This window comes from Anopheles arabiensis, chromosome X (assembly GCF_016920715.1).
Source record: "Anopheles arabiensis isolate DONGOLA chromosome X, AaraD3, whole genome shotgun sequence".
Taxonomy (NCBI): Eukaryota; Metazoa; Arthropoda; class Insecta; order Diptera; family Culicidae; genus Anopheles; species Anopheles arabiensis.
The window spans coordinates 13527704-13546123 of record NC_053519.1 but is presented as its reverse complement, the minus strand read 5'-3'; the positions used below and the strand labels follow the sequence as shown (position 1 = coordinate 13546123).

General features: G+C 52.9%; 1 protein-coding gene across 7 annotated transcripts in view; it reads left to right on the top strand.

Annotated features, from left to right (window-relative positions):
* Positions 1-2896: 2896 nt before the first annotated feature.
* The window catches only part of LOC120906755 (broad-complex core protein isoforms 1/2/3/4/5), an 88563-nt gene continuing 73039 nt past the window's right edge, over positions 2897-18420 (top strand). For 2 of the 7 annotated variants that reach the window (XM_040318678.1, XM_040318686.1), the window contains exons 1-3: positions 10114-10226; positions 12573-13376; positions 18076-18243. In XM_040318678.1, coding sequence (XP_040174612.1) covers positions 18122-18243 — 122 coding nt within the window. In that variant the 5' untranslated portion in view covers positions 10114-10226; positions 12573-13376; positions 18076-18121. Of the gene's footprint in view, positions 4034-10113; positions 10227-10267; positions 10297-10624; positions 10801-12572; positions 13377-16637; positions 17426-18075; positions 18244-18420 lie in introns of those variants that run through there. The other 5 variants (XM_040318684.1, XM_040318683.1, XM_040318679.1 and 2 more) reach the window with 5 other exon arrangements.

Here is an 18420-nt window from a genome sequence, read left to right as displayed (position 1 = left end):
TGATCAATGCCAAGGTAGCGTTGCTTCAATTCCGAAAAGTGTACTAATAGAAAAAGAAACATTAAATTCTCATCTAAACATCGAACTTCCATTAAAAAAAAACAACAGCACTTTCTTTTTTAGCACCCCAGACAGGCGTGCTAGACACATTTATTGACATCTAGCTTCGTCGTTAAACGTATGCCAGCTGTGTCAACATTTTTATCGAAATTCAATTCCCCATCAATTACTTTCGTTTGAAGGACATTCGAAGAAGGAAAAAAAAAACATCTCCAAGCCAATTACTTTCCACATAACAATCTTGTGTCATCGCCTCCTCAAAGTAAAATAAAAAAAAACACCCACCCACCAACACACAAATGCAAATGATTTGGCTCGGTTCGTTGCCGGTGCAAAATAAATCTTTCCCACACGGCAAGACAGTACCTAATGGCAAGCGTTGCGCGCTAGTACATAGAAAGAAGGGCAACGGTGCACAGTAAATGAAGACATTCTTTTCTGCTCGCGCCGCCCGCCCGTTACGTCGGTGATGATAGACGGCGCACACATTCCGCACACGTCCAGCAGACGTTGCTTGTTTCGCACATGCACAGGGACTCGCTTGCCAGCGTCCAGCAGTGGTGCGGCAAACTTTTGCCAGTTGTAATCCAATGACCAAACGACACGAATCCTGGGGTAAATCGTAGTCCGGGTCCTCAACAAACCATAGGGCCTCTCCAAACCATAGGATAATCCTGCTCCAGCCGTGTGCGTCAAAGTCAAAACAAACGCCTCCGCACGACTCCCTTTGCTCTTGCTTGTTTGGATCGAAAAGAAACCAAAAAAAAAAACTCCACCAAAAGTCCCTTCCAAATGCGTACCGAGCTCAGTGAGGGGGGGGGGGGGGGGGCGGGAATGAGAAGCTCAAGGCACTACCGTAAGGCGCCATCCAGCAAGTCGCACAAGCAAGGACGACGAACAGCTCGGCTGCAACTCGAATCGAAGCAAACAATCGGGCCCCCATGATAGCAAAATGTAACGAAATGAAAAAAAAAACGTGGAAAAAGAGCACTTCAATACACTCACAGCATTACAAGCGAAGCACACACGCTGCGAGAGAGCTACGGTAACTCAACTCCCCAGCGCTTTGGTAAAGGTAAAGTGTGCTCGGGCGTGTGTAACGCTTTCTCTCCCGTTTGAGATTCGTTTTCGCTGTGGTCGTTTGTTGCTTGCCAGGCGTCCGTTGCGTTGTGTGTATCAGTAACCCCCCCCTCCCCCCCCCCTTCGTTGTAAGCGTCGTCTGGTGGTGAGCGACTTCTTCCGGCATGCTCCAGGACCTAGCCTACGCTTCCTCAGCATTACACGCGCTCGTGTTGCACACACGCCGACAACAAGTTACTCGCAGCATCGCGTCGGTCGGTGAAGTTCTTGCATCCTCCCTCTCTTGGTTCGTCTCATCTCCTCTCCTATTTAGAAGAGACTGGGACGGCTGGCGGCGGCGGCGGCGGCGTCGTCTGGCTGCCTGCTCCAGAATCAAGTGTAATCGACCGAACAACAAAACTGATAGCCATAACACCATACGTCCGTGACAGGCGTTCGGCACTGGCACTGGCGCTGGCTTTGTTCTGGGAAGCATCCCCCCATACCTCCCCCCCCCCCCCCTAGAAGATGCTGGATGTTGGATGTGCTTGTCAGGATAGAGTTTCACCGAGCAGCAGTCGCCTTCGCAAAACGTCTGCAAATGTCCAAGGTGTCAGTTTTCCGGGGCAGTTTCCTTTCCTTCTTTTCTTTTTTTTTTTGTTGATTTGTCAACACACTACCGAAACGACAGCCCTTTACATTGGGCGATGGGGTGATAGGGGGGGGGGTTATTACAGCGCGTAACGTTTGGGGGGGGGAAGGAAACTCACGCGCGTCATACGCGTGCAAACAATATTCGGTTTTGCACGATCTGCTGCTGCCAGCGCCGAGACACCGAGCCGGACAGTTTGACGTCGGTTTCAGCTCGTCTCGCTCCCCATGCGCCGCCCCCCCTCCCTTTCCCGGCGGTTCCCTGCCTACAAGCCGGAACATTAAAGGGGATGTCGAGGCTGCATCTTTCCAAGGTTTGGGAAGAATGCTAACAAGCGTGAAAGGGGCAGAGGGTCCGGGGGGGGGGCTGGGGGGGAGGAAGTGGAGAGGAAATAGCAATTTTCCTCAACACTGCACGCGCCTGGTTACACACTGCACGCTGCACACGTGCCACACGGGGTTGCGCTTGTGTTTGTTGCGGTGGGTATGTGTGTGCGTTCCTTCACTCTCTCTCTCTCTCGTCTTCCTTATTCACACAAACAACACACACAAACACACGTAGCGAAAAGGATGCAGTTACTTGTAGCCCCACTCAGTGTCCCCCCTCTCCACCCCCCCCCCCCCCCACCCACCCACTTGCCGAGAGTGTCCTGATTATGTAAAACCATGTAACTCACTCCAGGTTTCCCGTCTGCTCTGTTTCTTTCTCTCTTTCCTTCTCTCTCTCTCTCTCTCTCTTTTGAGAGCTGCACTTTTGAGAAGATGGAATAGGGGAGAGGGGGGGAGGGGTTGGGATGTAAGGTCACATGGATGGATGGAGGTTTCTGCTGGTGCTGCGGCAAGGAGAGGGAGACGAGGGCCGAGACTCCGCTTCCGTTACTGGCAGCGGGCAAGTCCTGCTCCAGGGGTGAAGGGGGGATACGGCGGCCGGAGTCTGGGCAAAATCGAAGCAGATAATTCGAATAAGCGGCGGCAGGCTGGTGGCACTCTTTTACGGCTCTTTGATTGTGTGTGTGTGTGTGTGTGTGTGGGTATAGGACGCAGTAGTGTGCAAAGTGCAGCATGCCGTCGTCGAGCGTGGCATCGTGTTTCGGATCGGCGTTAGTTGCTCGCACGTTGCGTCGCCGACGAGGTGCATCCAGGAAACACAATTCGTCCTTCGAAACCACACCACAGAGCGAGAGAGAGAGAGAGAGAGAGAGAGAAAAGGAAGAGAGAGAGAGAGAGCAGGGACAGTGGGAAAGTGTGCGTGTGCGAAATTTCTGCATTCATCGAGGCAGCGCAGCGAACGGGATAGAAAGCCAGGAAGGACATTTTGTTATAAGAGAGAGAGAGTGTGTGTGTGTGAGAGAGAGAGAGAGAAAGTGATAAGGAGTGGAGCAGAAGGCCTGGCGGGAAGCGCTGGGACGTGGCTGGCTAGCTTTTCAGGGTCAGACGGTTTTAACTTCCTAGCAACACGGCGAGCAGGCACACGCAACGAACACACATACACACACACACACACAGACACATGGAAACGGCCCAACCGTGTGTCCGACTTTTCACTCACACGACGCCCCTGACGGAGTGCCCAGCGCCCAACCGAAGGCGGGAGTGACGCGCGAGTTTCCCTTCGCGCCGTGTGCATGTGCATCTGCTTGCCAGCGTGAGATAAGGGGGTAGAGGAGGGGTGGTGGAAACGGGAGGCGAGGCCATCCCGTTTTGGTGCAGTTTGCCGTGCCCGACCAGACCAGTCACCATTGTCGCTCCGGCCAGCCGCCTGACGATGGTGTGACGCTCCCGGTGTAAAGCCGTGACCGCGCTCTATCCGTGCACGAGCAAAACGAAGAGAAGAAGAAGAAGAAGAAGAAGAAGAAGAAGAAGAGGAAGAAGTGGAAGATAAAAAACCGGAAAACCAAACAATACAGGCCAGCAGGCCAGCAGGCACCAGCAGGAAGAAAGTTTGTGACTTTATCGCAGCTGGGGCAAAGGAAAAGGAGTTTTCCGAAAACTCGTGTGTGATATCAAAGTGTGAGGTTGTGCGTGTGTGTGTGTGTGTGTGTGTGTGTGGGCACCGGCACCCGGGTCGATAGTGTCGGTGCGGCGGTGGCTCAAGGTGGTTTTGCCACCCCCCGCAGCACACCGAGACATCCCGGAGGGGGCGGGCGTCATCTGCCCATCATCATCTGCTGTCCGACCGACCGACCGTAGCCGCCGCTTCCGGCCGCCCTCTTTCCCCTCGTGCCCGTCCAAACCATGTGCTTTAGCGCACCAGACGCAACGGGTAAGTGTTACACGCCTGTCAGGCAAAAGCGGAATCGGTAAGCAGAAGTAGAAGTAGCTGCAAGCGAGTTAATAAAACAAAATGGAAAATATTTAATAGACAAAAAATAAAAGCAAACACACACATACACACAACGGAGGAAAACGGGGGGGGGGGAATGAAAACGGTAGACAGGTGGTAAGAGAGAGAAAAACGGCGAGAAAAAAGAACATTTGTACAAAGGAACATAAAAATAAAAAACACGTCAAAACACCATTCTTCCTTGCAAGAGCTTGCGGGCTTGGGGGTGTCCAGTATGGGTAAGAAGGGAATGGGGAGTGGGGGGTAAGATGTGGGCGCACATTGGCAGTAAGTAGAAATCGAAATGCAAATAAAACTCCGCTCCACCAACCTATTCCCCACCAACACCTGCTGGAACCATTTTCATTCCCCCCCCCCTCTCCCCTTCCCATCTCCTCCTCCACACATTATTTATAGTACAAAGCAAACAAATGCACCCAGGCCCCCAAAACGGGGAAAGGAAAGGCACAACAACGGCTGCATGTCCTGCTACGGCACGAGGAAACGAGGAAGGAGAAAGGGGGGGGGGAGGGGGCGGAGGGCATGCAAGGAAGGGCGCACACACATAGACACACGCGCCGCACGAAAGGACGAATAAATTAGAACATTCACAGTAATGAAGAGCGAGCGTGATCGGGGGAGAGAGAGAGAGAGAGAGAGAGAAGGTGTAGAAGGAGCGGATGGAAGGGGGGGGGGGGGAGGGGGACTGTCAGACGGTGTGGAAATCTTTTAATTCCCAAACGCTTCCCAGAAAGGGGAATGGGAGGGCTGGGGCCCCACACTGAAATAGCACGGAGAGAACTGAACGGCCGTTTGGCTGTGTGAGTGCGAGAGAGAGAGAGAGAGAGAGAGAGAGAGAGAGAGAGAGAGAGAAAGCGAGCGCGTGCAAGACTGTGGGGGGGGGCGGGGGGAAGAGTGTATGTGTGTGTGTGTGCGTTGTGGGGGTTTGTGGTTCTTTTTAAAAACGATGGAAAATGAAAAACCACACTCTTGTGTTGTCCTCATTCTTCGATGAAACCCGGAAGAGCGAAAAGAAAAGCAACAACAACAACAACTGAAAGGATGCATTGCAAGAGTGGTTTTCCACTTCATTTTCCTTCCCTCTTCTTCTTCTTCTTCTTCTTCTTCTTCTTCGCATCCACAACACTCACAACATACAACACGAAGGTGGTGATATGGTTGCTGCTGCTGCTGTTGTTGTTGGCTTTTCAATATAGTCCTTCGGGGCAGAAGAAGCAAAAAAAAGGAGCAAAAGGAGGGACAGAGACAGAGACAGCGAGAACCCAGAGCTCCCAGGCTGTGTTTTTTTTTTTATTGCGAGCATCAAGCCGCACTGTTTGGTCCGGTGTAAAATCTCTGGCGAGGGAAATAAAACGAAAAAAAAAAATACAAAACAATAAAAAAAAAGCGCCGTAGAAGACGAACCCCCCGCACTGCTACCCTAGCACCGATGTAAGCCGACAGTGGCCTGGCCGGCTGGTCGTGCTGGATTGCATTCGTGTCCCGGCGTGTCCGAGTTTTGCCGGCATTGCGCTACATACACATAGCCGGGGCCCCTAATACATAGCCATCGTTGTGTAAAGAGCCAGCGCGGGCCAGTGGAGGTCCGCTTATTTAACGTCGCTTATGTGCAGTGTTTGGATTGTCGGTAGCATTGCCAGCAGTACATGGCACACTCCACTATGTGCACACACACACACACACACACACACACACTGTCCCAGCATCCCAGTGGTGTCGCGTAAGAAATCGAGCACCAAAACGCACTGTTTGGCAAGAAAAGCGGGCTGATTCTTGCAGTAACCGCACGCCGGCACCGCCACCTCCGACCATGGCATGTACTGGCGAGGTGGCGCATGTGCATCCCCACTATGTAAACGCCAATGCTTTGCGTTTATGTCTCCGTGGTGCGGATTGCATCCATATTTTTTGTTCACCCCCCACCGCGACGGGACAGCAGACATAATCCTGCTGCTGCTGTGGGTGGCACGATGGGTGGCCTATATGCTCCGGCCCTTGGCAGCACAAACCGAAGGACCACGGGTACAATCATAGGAAATATGTTGTGCCGCCAAACGAATGCCTTTCCCACTGTCCGCTTCGGCTTATGTGTGCCGGGCGGCCGATTTATGTAGCTCCGATTTCGATTCCGGTGCGACTTTATTTTGCAAGCCTAGGACTCGTTCTCTCTGCGTGTGTTGCGATAACAGCGGCAAAAGGACGGCACAGCAAAAAAAAAAAAAAAAAAAACGGTGCAACGGAAAAACACATAATGAGTGGCAATAATTTTGTCGTTTTGCGTACGCCTAATGCACTTTTACAAGGACATGGGCCGGATGAGATGACAAAGGGGGGGGGGGGTAAGGTTGGGGGGGGAGGAGGGGACACATGTACGTACAGTGCAGGAGCGCTCTGTTTTTCTTTTTGCTGCTGCTTTGTTTTAAACATACACTCTAGCAGTACACGAACCTCAAAAAGCCGTGCTGGAGGTGGATAATGCTCAATACTGGGGACAAAAAAGAAGGAAAAAAATATACAAACACACACACAGCCTCGAGGAGCCCTCCGTAGCATGGTGATGCCTTGCCAGCAGGCGCAACAGAACAGAACAGGTTCAAATTCAGGCGGTTGGGATTGTTTAATCGGCGCCTTATCCGTGCTTTTAAACCCACGCGCTGGTACCGCGGGCGGGCCTGTGGGCTTGGGCGAGCGATATCGCGGTGCGATAAGTTTGCCTATTTTACACCTCACCCGCCAAGGCTGGGTGGGTGGGTTCGCTGCGACAAGCGGAAGCTGCGGAAACGGGGGGCCCATGTCAACTGGCCAATTAATTCGCCAATATTGACAGATTTTATCGCCCACCAGCTAGCGGCATGCAGCAGCAGAGAGAGAGCGGTGAGGGAAGAGATGGGGAAAAGGGGGGGGGGTGTCTGTAATCGTCAGCTCGGTGGCCGGGTGGCGGCCACGCACCCTCATTACAGGGGTTTTGCAGGAGTTCTCATAGCTGTGGGACACTTTATTGACTCTTTCTTACATGAAATGAACTTATTGTAATTGGAATTATACTCTCAACCGTCCTTGTTAGACAAATCTAATAGGAATTTCCAACAGGGTGCCATCGAGTCCAATTTCCAACGTTCTTAGTGCACTTCCAATGGGAAAGTGTCTAGGAAGTGTCCCGCAACGAAAACCCTGTATATTTTCGCATCGCCGATTCGCCCGCTGGCCGGACGTGAATGTAACGCACGTCCGTAACGCTTGACCGGTGGAATGCAACGTCCGGAGCGGAAGGGATGAAGTGCAACATTAAACACCCACCCACACACGCACACACACACACAACAGTGTGCATAGGGCGTTAGGGGGAGGGTGGCCGCTTCATGTAAAGGTGCAGTGAAAGTGCACAACGCCAACGGCTAGCCGGCCGCACTGTAAGGAGCGGTGCGTGTGCTGGGAGGGCAGCGACACTGGTTTCGTAATTTGCACCCAGCGTCGTGGTTGAGCTGGGGCAGCGTTTTATTCGTCTGTTTGTCGTGCCTGCTGTATTGGGGACTGCAGCTCGATTATTTGCTACCGAACGGAACCTACTCGGCCACTCGGTGCCAGTGTAACGCATCCCATCTTCCCAATGCAATGCAAACGCAGCAAACGCACCACACGGGGCGCGCAAAAGGGCTGCCCCAGAGAAAGTAGGGGAGGAGAGAGGTTGGCGGAAATGCCATCAGTGTCGATGTTTTCCTTCGCCCAGCCCCCCCCCCCCCCCCACTTTGCGCAACGCTCGGCCCGCCAAGCGCCAGCCTGGAAACTGCTCGAGTGTCCTTCACTCACGCGTGGAGTTTGTATGTGAGTTCCCCCCCCCCCCCATCGGTGGTAGTACCTAGATAATACGAGAACTTTGCAACGAGTTGTGAGAAAAAGAGCGCATGAAAGAGAGAGAGAGAGAGAGGGAGAACGGTTCGGGAAATGCATCGCGCAAAGTGCATACGGCGAAAGCGCTCACACGGTCTATGTGCCTTTTCCGCTTACCTAAGAGCCGCTCTATACATATGTATAGATGAGTGCCGTGCCAGCCTTGCATGCACGAACATGCACCGTACATAGTGTGCTGTGGTTGTAAATGCAATCGTGCGCGCGCGAGAGAGAGAGAGAGATACAAAGAGACAGAGAGGGAGAGGCGTTGCATAAGCAGAAGCGCAATCAAGGAAAATGAAATAAAAAAGGCAATCCTCGAGCTGCTCCTTTATGTACTGCTGTGTGGTACGCTGCTGTAAGTGTTCGGACGCTGCACGAACATATTTACCTATATTTCTCGCCTTCTCGACCTTTGACTCTCTCTCTTCCTGCAATGAAGGTGGGATGGGTGGGTGGGCCCGGAATTGGTGGCGGTTCGAGAAATAAGAAATGAAAAGCCCTGGAGCTAAGCAGCGAACCGAAAACATAACACAGAACCATTATACATAGAGTGAAGCGAGGGTTGTGAGTGTGGTGACGGGGGGAGGGGGGGGTGGGTGGAGGGAGGGGTGGAAAAGCTTCGCTTTGTACATGGCCATTGCTGGAGCACCATTTACAGGCAGCGGTGTACATCGGTGCAGGTACATGGTTACCGCTTGGTTAGCTGTAAAGTGGTAGCGGGTGGGTGAGGGGGTGGGGGGGTGCCGGTTTTGGAAAAATGCATCCCCGTTGTGTGCAGCAGCGCCAAAGGAATGCCAAAGGAAGGCGGTCGGGTTCACCGTGCAAGACATGCACTTTTAAAGGGCAATTCATGAACGCGGGGGGGGGGAGGGGAGGAGGTTTTCCCTGGTAAATAGAAGAAAATGGGTAAAACGGGGGGAAACGATGGGAAGGCGGGTGCAACACACTACACTGTGTACGACCTGCGAGTACATTGGCAAGGGCGCTACTTCCCTTTTTAGCTAAAATCGGCCGCTCCGACCTCCCCCCCCCCACTCCTCTCTCTCTCTCTGCACCCCCAAATGCGGTGTCCGCCCATTTGTATGTAAAGCTATATGATGAATGGTTTAGTGGTTGTGGTGGAGGAGGGTGGTGCTGTGTGCGCTCCCGTTTTTACTAACGCCGCTAGTAAGCCGCCCACTGGTGGAAGGGGGGTGGGAGGGGGTGGGAGGGGTTGCTTAAATGGACAGGGAGCTCCGGGTATGTACAACACCTCGCCGGTGGTGCCGCTGCCAAAATGGGCTGTCGGTTTGACCTCCTCCCCCTCCCCCTCCCCACCCACTGGATGGGTTTCAACTCCCCCCCTCCCCCCCGCCGAGCTGACTCGTGGCTGGATGGGTTTTTTCTTGCATTATTGCACCCCCCACCCCTTCCCCTCCCCACCCCGACAGCGACAGAGGGGAGGGGGACGGTGGAAGTTCGTTCGTTGGTTGATTGGTTGGGCTGGTTAAATGGTTTGGCAGCCCCGGTTGGCTGGTGCTGGTTTTGCGAACGTTGGTTGGCTGACGCGTTGATTGGACCCGAACAACCCATCCCGCCCTCCCCCCCCTCCCCTTATTTCCCTATCCACCCACCCGACCGGTTGGCGGCAGGTCCGCTTCCTTCCGCTACATCGGCGAGGCGAAGATCCCCTCCCTCGTCGTTCGATCGAGGAAGAGAGGGAGGGGTGGGGGGGGTTGATGTTCATACCCGCGGGAGTAAGCAAACTAAAAAACACGGGATCGTGTGAAGGCGACCACGGGGCGAGGGCAAAGGGCAAGGGATGCACACCGCAAGGCAAAACCCGGGGATAACTAACTGTCGCAGGACGATCTCTCGCTTCTCGCCTTCTGGCGCAGCCTGTGGGGAGGATGTGGGGGGGAGAGATCCTCGGGCCCAACCTCCACAACCGTATCGCCGTGGCCTGGCGCACGCGGCTTGGCTACACCCACCGCACGCTCTCACATACAACGGGCATGGTAACAGGGACTCGGGACCGACGAACCAACCATCCAGCAGCAGCAGCGCGTCGACGTCGTCGTAACAAACAAGCCGACACGAGGGCCAGTAGTCGACCAAGCGAGCGACGACGACGACGACGAGCCAAGGACTCCAAACGCAATCGAACGATTGCCACGGCTCAACGTGTGTGTGTGTGTGTGTGTGTGGCTGTGTGGACTGCTACTGCTCCAGTATATTTAAAGTAATGTTGCGTTTTCATCATTATTTAGTACAACACGGGATCCCAAGCTGTAAAGTCGCAAAACTGTACGGTGTGTGTGCCGCCTCGGCCGCGCTTAACCAAGGACTCGAGCCGTACCCCACTCCCTCCTCCCCTTATCGAACCCTCCCCCCCCCCCCCTGCCAGCTTCCTTACCTTCCGGTCCCCATCCTCGGGCACCCTCGGAGCTGCCTTCATATACATCGTGCCGGCCCACCGCCCTCCAGCGCCATCCCCATAGCCACCCACACCCCCCTCCCCCCAACCACCAACCCCCCGCCCCCTTCTCCCCCATCATTCCAAATCACATTAATCAGGCGTGGCAGTGCTGGTTCAGGGAGCTGCGGCGTTCGGCACAGGATTTAGTAATTGCCGAGCAACCGCCATCGACGCAACGGTCCGCGATTTGCCGACTTGCAAGCCGCGAACCGCCGCGTGGCCCCAGTGTTGAGCCAGTGTGCAGCAAAGCGAGCGAACAGAACCAAATCCCCCTCAATCGAACCGATTTGTTTGCGCAAAACAAAGCAAAAACCGAACATTTATCCCGTGTGGTCGCGTTCGTGGCTTTTTTTTTTTTGGCAATTATTTCAATTTTTGTTTTGTAAAATTTCTGTGAACGAATGTGTGTGTGTGTGTGTGTGTGTTTGATTTGAACGCAATTGTGAGTGTTGCTGTTGCTGTGATGGCAGTGAACTGCACTAAAACGCACTTTACCGTGGCCGTTAGGTCGTGACGCGCCATGCACGTTTGCATAACTTTAGGCGGCTTAGATAAGCGGTTTGCGTTTGGTGGCTCCTGTGAGCTTCTACATGTCTGTGTGTGACTTTTTTTTGTGTGTGTGTGTGCATATCCTTCGTGAATGTGCACCGCTTTGTGCTGTGGGACTGTTTCGCTTGCAAAATTGTGTGCGTGTGTGTGTGTGTGTTTTTTTTTTAAAGCAAAACAATATCCAACCAACTTTAAGCATCGTGCCGTGTGAAGTTGTCCTTTCGCGTCCACCCTTCCACTCTACGGATCCCCTCGCTTCCCCCTCGTTCGCTGGACACTTTCCTGTGTGTGTGTGTGTGTGTGTGTGTGTGTGTGTGTGTGTGTGTGCTGTGACATTCGATAAAAAAAGCCAAACAAAAACAACGGCACCGACACGAGCGTGTAATCGAGCGGTGTGGCCTTCGTACTGCGCTGCGGTTGTGTGCGTTTTCACAGCACTGCTGGCACTGCACAACAACAAAAATTAACTGTAACTGTGTGCTTTGTGATGGGAGCGGGGGGGGGGCTCATGAATGGGGGGGGCCCGAGTGAAGGAGAGAGCAAGAGAGAAATAATAATAGAACAAAAAAAAACAAACGGGGAGATTGGCAACGGTACAACTTCATTACACAGAGTGCACTGTGTGTGTGTGTAGTTTATGTATGTGTATATCTGTATGTGTGTGTACACGGAGAGAGAATGCAAGAGAAAGAGAGAGAAAGTGCTCAGTAAAAATAGGTAGACCAAGAGGGGTTGAGGCAAAAGTAAAGAGGGACTGGGAGGCTCAGTTGGTGGAAACTGGAAGGCCACAAGGAGCCAGGACGCCGCCACCATGTGAGTGACGCATTTGTAGTCGATGTAAACAAAAATGCAATTTCGTCTGGCAACTCGCCGGTACTCCGGAGCGGTTCGGGCGCTCCCCGCGTGGTGCAAACTGTTCTTTCCACCTTTTTTTGTTTTTGCTTTGTTTGTTTGCTCTTGTTGCTGTTGTAGTCGCCCCGTTTACTTCCCCGTAGCACGTGCGCGCGTGCTTGCGGGCGAACCGGCCACGAAGCGGAGCGAGCGTCGCGCCGGACCGTCGGTCACGCTGCGGCCTGCATCGCACTATAAAACCGCACGCGAGTGGGACCAAGTGGGACAATACACGCAGCCTACATACAGAAACACACACACACACAGCAGCAGCAGCAGCAGCAGCTAGAACGAGCACCATTATTGTTGGCTGACATTTGACAGTCCACACCAGCCCACAGTTATTGCCCCGCTGTGCTCTGTGCCTGTGGTTTGAGTGTGTGTCCTGTGAGCAGACGACGAACCCCCTTTACCCCGAGGACCAAAAGTGCATTCGGCCGTGCGTACGTGTGCGTTCCCGTACTCGTCTCTCAGTGTGTGTGTGTGTGTGTGTGTGTGTGTGTGTGTGTGTGTGTGTGTGTGTGTGTGTATGTGTGACGAACTGCAAGAAACCCGCACCCGGTGTGGAAGTGGTTTGGGGAGCGAGGGGGTGGGGGGGTGCCGTTTTCATCACACGGTTCGTTACATAATTTCACTAATGGTTTATTATAATCACCTCCACAATCACAGCCGCACTCAGCCCGCTCCATCGCACGCCCGCCCTCTCTTGGCCCGCCGGAAAATTGCCACCCTTTTGGAAATCAAATATACACTCACACAGCCCCACAGCAACTCGACTACCAAGCGTCGGCAGTAGGGCAAGTACCCAAACAGACAGACAGGACCAGTCGGTGCAGTTGCACACGCTGCTGCTGCTGCTGCACCGTTTCCGTAGCGTTGCGAGGCGTTAAGCTGTTGGGCGGCCTTGCCTACCTACCAGGCGCATCCATCGAGCTCAAGCGCGTGCGGTAGTGGTGTGTGTGTGTGTGTGTGTGTGTGTGTGTGTGTGTGTGTGTATGATTAGTGAAGCTTTTCCGATCCGGTGGATTTGAGTGGAAACGAAGTCGAGAGAGAGAGAAACAAAACCACACACACTAAACGAGATAAACGAACACAGGCTACGACAAGACAAGCATCCCAAGACAAGAGTAGCTGATTGTATGTGCGTGTGTGTGCGTGCATCAGTGTGTGTGTGTGTGTATGTGTCTGTGAAGCCACGTGGGGGAAAGAATGACCGTGATGTTGGTGGCACTTGCAGCCGTTAGTAACGCAGCGTTTGAGTCCGTTCAAAACAACGCTCGCAGCGCGGCGCACTGAGTGCAGTGAGACGCAAAAGTGTTCCGTCGCAATTTTTGCACGACCGTGTTTTTGTGTTCCGGACCTGTGACGCCGCTGGACCAGAGACCAGACCAGGCCGTCTTGCGCTCGATCAGCCGCATCAGCGTACCAGCCCCGTGACCGTTACGGGACCTCACGGCCTCGAACCTTTAAAAGGTACGTTCAGCAAGGGCAGCATGTCGGCAGCACGGTACAAAAACGCATCGAAAAATGGGGGTTCCCGGACGCAATAGCAGATCCGGTCCAGTGAAGACGTCCAAGTCGATAGTAATGGGACATTTTTTTTTTTTTTGCTGTTGTTATTGTTGTAAGAAGCGATTCCCTTTTCTAACACACACACATACACACAGACACATGCATAAAAAGAGATACAAGAACAGGGCAGCGTAAAACCCCGACACGGTAAAAAAAGAGGTTAGTAGCCAAACGGGGCCGAGTTCCAGTTGGACGATTTTATGTCCTTTTCAGAGTTGTTTTTTGTCCGCTCCTCTGTCTACTGTCTACTTCTGCGTCACTCTAGTTGGTACTGTGTTTGTATGTGTGTGTGTCATTTACATCGTGATGTGCCATAAAACCGAAATGTAATGAACCCCGAGCAGACGTTATTTAAATTAAAACCCTTTTTTTACTTTATTTTTTCGTCTTTTTTGTTGTGTTTTGCAAAAAAACCCACCCTCCCCACCTTTGGTGCGCTGCGGCTAGCCTACCTTTCAGGCGAGACCTTCGGTCACATTTCACGTGGCCTTCCCAGCCCAGTGCCCAGGAAGCAGTAATACTGTGTACCTCTCCACTATTCGTGCAACCCCGGTTCGTCGCCTGCTGGCGGTGTGGACCCTGTTTCCTTGCCCATGGGCTGATAAATATGCATACAGCGGGCACCCCACCAGGCAAACCTTCGGCTCAGTGCCAGCCCGGAAACCGGGCAGCTATTTTTAAAGCTTGGTTTACACCACAGCCAGCCAGCGGGAACAAAAAAGGGCAGAGCAATATAGCAGCAGCAGCACCAGCAACAACAACTAGTACAACGTTACAAAAGCAACAACAACAAAAAAACCCATCACACGCTACAGCTAGGAAAATTGAGACAGCATGCAAAACGGTACCGCTTCCTAGTTCCGCTTGCGGCCGGCTACTTTCCCTCCCAGCCCAGCCCAGCTCCCAGCAGAGTTGACATTCCAGTTTGCAGCGGTCTGCCCTGTGTCTGGCCTTTCTGGCGAGGGGGGGGGGGGGTGAGCGAACAAGGGCGCACAGGACGAGGACCTGTGCGGCACGGCACGTAGTCTCCGCCGTGGGTTCCCCACATGGCCACTCACTCGCACAGGGGACGCTGTGTTTGTTTTTCCCCTGCTTGCGACGGTTCGTCCTTGTGTGCGGTTTGTCGCCTGTTCCAGCCCGAGAGAGAGAGAGAGAGAGGCGGTGAATTTGTGTCAGTATTTGTGCTTGAAGTGCTGGAATGTCTGAATGTGTGTCTGTGTGGGTGTATGTTTACGTTTACAGACGCAAGGTTGAATGTAGTAAGCGGGATGCTGTAACCTGCTGGAACGGCCGTGATGTAAGCGTTTGGGGTGAGTCCTTCCGTTACCCAACAAAGCTGCTCCCAAGCAGCAGGAACTCGCTCGCGCGCTCAACTGCATGCGCTCTCGCGTTACATTCGCTGTGGATTCGGTGCGTTTTGCTGGAACGTGTGCTCGTCGCGAGCAAAATGCTGCATCGTTCCAGTCCGCTGGCGCTGGCATGTGCGTTGCCGCACGGCCGTACGGCATCATGCCCTGGCTGGAGTTGGATCGAAACGCGCTGACGTTTGCGTTTGACCTTGCATCGGCACTGGCACTGGCTGTAAACGGAACAGACGGGCTCGTCTAGCCATGTGGTCTGGCGGCCGGAGGACTAACAGCCAGACCCCTTTAGCCAGACGCATAGCGACCTGAGCCGTTTGCTGTAAATATTTACAGTGCAGTTATTTAACCGCACATAGCAGCAGATATGTACTCTTTTTTACATGCCGCTTTACATGCTCTCCTTTACATGCATCTGATCACGGTACGCATGTATACATAGGTGGCGCGCTACAGCCGCAAGTAAATGCGTGATCCTTACATAAGAACTTTGCTACGGGCTGCCATTTACAGGCTCCCGACAGATGCTGTACATACAACGCGGTGCAACAGTACCTAACAGCAGCTCTGGCAGCAGCTACATACCTAACTACATAGCTCTTCTGCGCTTTTTCTGGTGCCCATGTGCATGCGTTTTGGTCCTTCGAACCGGATTTCGCATTCCTATCATTGCCCGCTTTTGCGTGCGTTGTAAATGAATAATTCAAAAACGTGCACTCACACAAAGAAACACCTTAATTAAGCAGTTTTGCGTCGCACTACTGCAGCAGCATCATCTATCCATGGCTGCGTGGGTTGAGCATGAGGCAGGGCTGTTTTATGCGGGCATTGTAATAGCCTCCGCCGCTTAACCGATCAACCGGAGATTGTTTTCTATTTTTATCCCATTCTGCCCATCCCATGACATAAAAAAAAATCATATCGTTGCGTTTCCGCTGCGGCGCAACTCACTTCCTGTAGACAGGCAGGTTAAATTCCTGCTCCGGGGTTCGTACCCCTCCCCCGGGGTGGTGTCCACTGCCCTTTCGAACGGGGTGAAAGGATGTGGTTGCCTGCCATCAACCCTATGTAGCGTAGCGTTACATACTCGTCTGGTGCAGGTACTTTTCGGTATGTAAAACATAGTGGAAGCTTTGTGGCCTAACCTAAAGCCTTATGTGGCGCTGGTAAACAGTACGGTTTGTTATTTACTTTGGCTCGATCACTCTCGGGTTGCGGCACATAACCTGCCGCTTGGTACATAATGTTGGCGAAACATTAAATAAGCATGCGGTATATAGATCAAAAATGCATTTTCCGGTATTTCGATTTCAAGCACCCGTGCCGCTGCACGCTGGGCAACAAAGAACACATAACACGGGCGGCCGTACGACCAGAACTGCCTGAATCCTACACTGGATGGGGGATGGGGGGGGATAACAAAGAAAATTATATCTCCGGAAGAGGAACGAAAGATTTGCGCTAAATTTGGCGCTGCAAAACCGGCAACCTGGGTGACTTGGTGCCGGTGTGATGGGAAACAGGAAGAACCAAACCCTAGATGAGTCGGATGTACAGCTATAGCTATAGGAGTTGGAGGCATTTGGCCAGCAGGGACATGGCATGTTATAAAATGTATGGTTTTGAATGTAGGCGACAACGGACATATGGACATCTGCTGGATAGCTTAAAACCCTTGGAACCTCCCGGAGACGTCCAACCTCCTAGCACTGTCACATCCAATATCAATTCTTCGAATTCAAATTCTACATACACATGTACCTCCAACGCAAGATCTCACCGAATTTTCGCTTACTTTCAGGCATCATGTCAGCAATCAAACACTATACTGCACGCCTTACCAATCAACCCGTAAGCGGCACCGGTACACAATCAAACGCCCGTCGCCGACGAGCCACTAAGCGGCTGCAGCGGCTAGTGTCACGTTCCGATCGGCCGCCTAGCGGGCGCGATCGTACCAACACCACCACTACGAAGCAGTCCGAATCAAAGACGGACGCACCGTCAGAGTGTCGCCCTCGCCTAGCCCGTAGTGGTGGTGTAACGCTGCCCAAGTGACGCAGATGCGTAGTAGTCCAAATCCGTCATATCCTCAGCGTCACAGAGTAGTGCGTGATCGCCTGTATCCCGTAATCGGTTACTCTCTACAGCATAGTCTCAATAGCTTTGCGGCCCGAGTTGCATCCGTAACAGTAATAGTAGCAGTAGTGGTCCAGTTTGATACCCAGTTTGATACTCAATCTCTAGTTGCAATGTAGTGCTACCACCATCCGCTTTCGGTGGACGTCTTTCTCAAAAAAAGAGTAATCTAAGCTTAACGAACACAAAGTAAAACCGCAATATCTTCAAACCTCGTAGCTCGTAATATCCTATCGACATATACATAGACTCGCCTATTCCCAAATATTCAAAAACGACTCATACGCGTACGCGTGTGTGTGTGTGTGTGTGTGTGTGTGGTGTACTGTGGCGCTGTGCGAGCGCTTTGGTTCTTGAACTCTGTCCAAGTCTTCAAGCGCCGTCTTGGGTGGAAGTAGTAGTCGCTGGTTGCAGCGTACAGTTTAAGGCCCAGCGCGCTCGCCATCTTGTGTAAGTACCGTCCAGGGGCTGCTGTTTCCCGCTTTGCTAATAGGCTTCAGGCCCCGTCAGGCAGTCGGTATCACTGTGATAAAAACTGAATTATATCCCCCCCCCCCTCCAACGTTTCTCTTCTTACCTCCACGACGGTTGCCCCGTTTGAACCTGGGAAAAGGGGAACAATTATTGATGTTTCCGGGTGAAAGGGGGTGAGGGGGCATATCTCATCTCCACCCTGAACTCCCGGGCGCACCTGTCCGGCCCGTGGTTGGTGCTGGGGCGAGAAATTAAAAGAAAAGCACACAATCCCTCCGCAAGTAAAGCTTCAGCTTCCGGTCCGCTTCCGCTTTTTTGTTTCCTTTTCTTGGAGCTGCTGGAGCCGGTGGGGTACGAGGGGGAATGATGGATAGCTAATTTGAATCACCCGTTCGCGGAGGGGAGGGCAGTTTGGACGTCTTGCCTCCCCGGCACGCCGGGAAAACGCGTGCGAGCGATGCGTGCAAACAAACCCAAAAAGCACCACGATTTTTTTTTGTTTTGTTTCTAACATCGGCGCGCTGTTACTTGCTTTTTCACTCAATTATCTTACTTGCTCTTCTTCTTCTTCTTCTTCTTTTCCTTCTTCTTTTTCATCTCTTCCTTTCACACCTTGACCCTCGCAGCTCCAACCGCACCACCGCAGCAGCAGCAGCATCGGACTTGTTCAACATGGCTTCCTCACCGGCACTTCCACTGTACGCGAGCCGCTATCCGACGCCGAACGGATACCCGCAGATCAACGGGGAGGTCGACGCGCCGCTCGACTTTCGCAAGGTGGAATCGCTACGCAGGTACGTCCCGCAGCCCAGAGGGAAAGGGATGCGTTGATGGCTCTTCGCCTGGCGGAGAGCCTTGTCGACCTTCCACATCAATCAACCTATTACACAGTGTTTATCAGTCCAGCTGGGGGGGGGGGGAGGAGGGAACCTAGGGAAAACAAACCACGACTTTGTCACATGTGTGTGAGT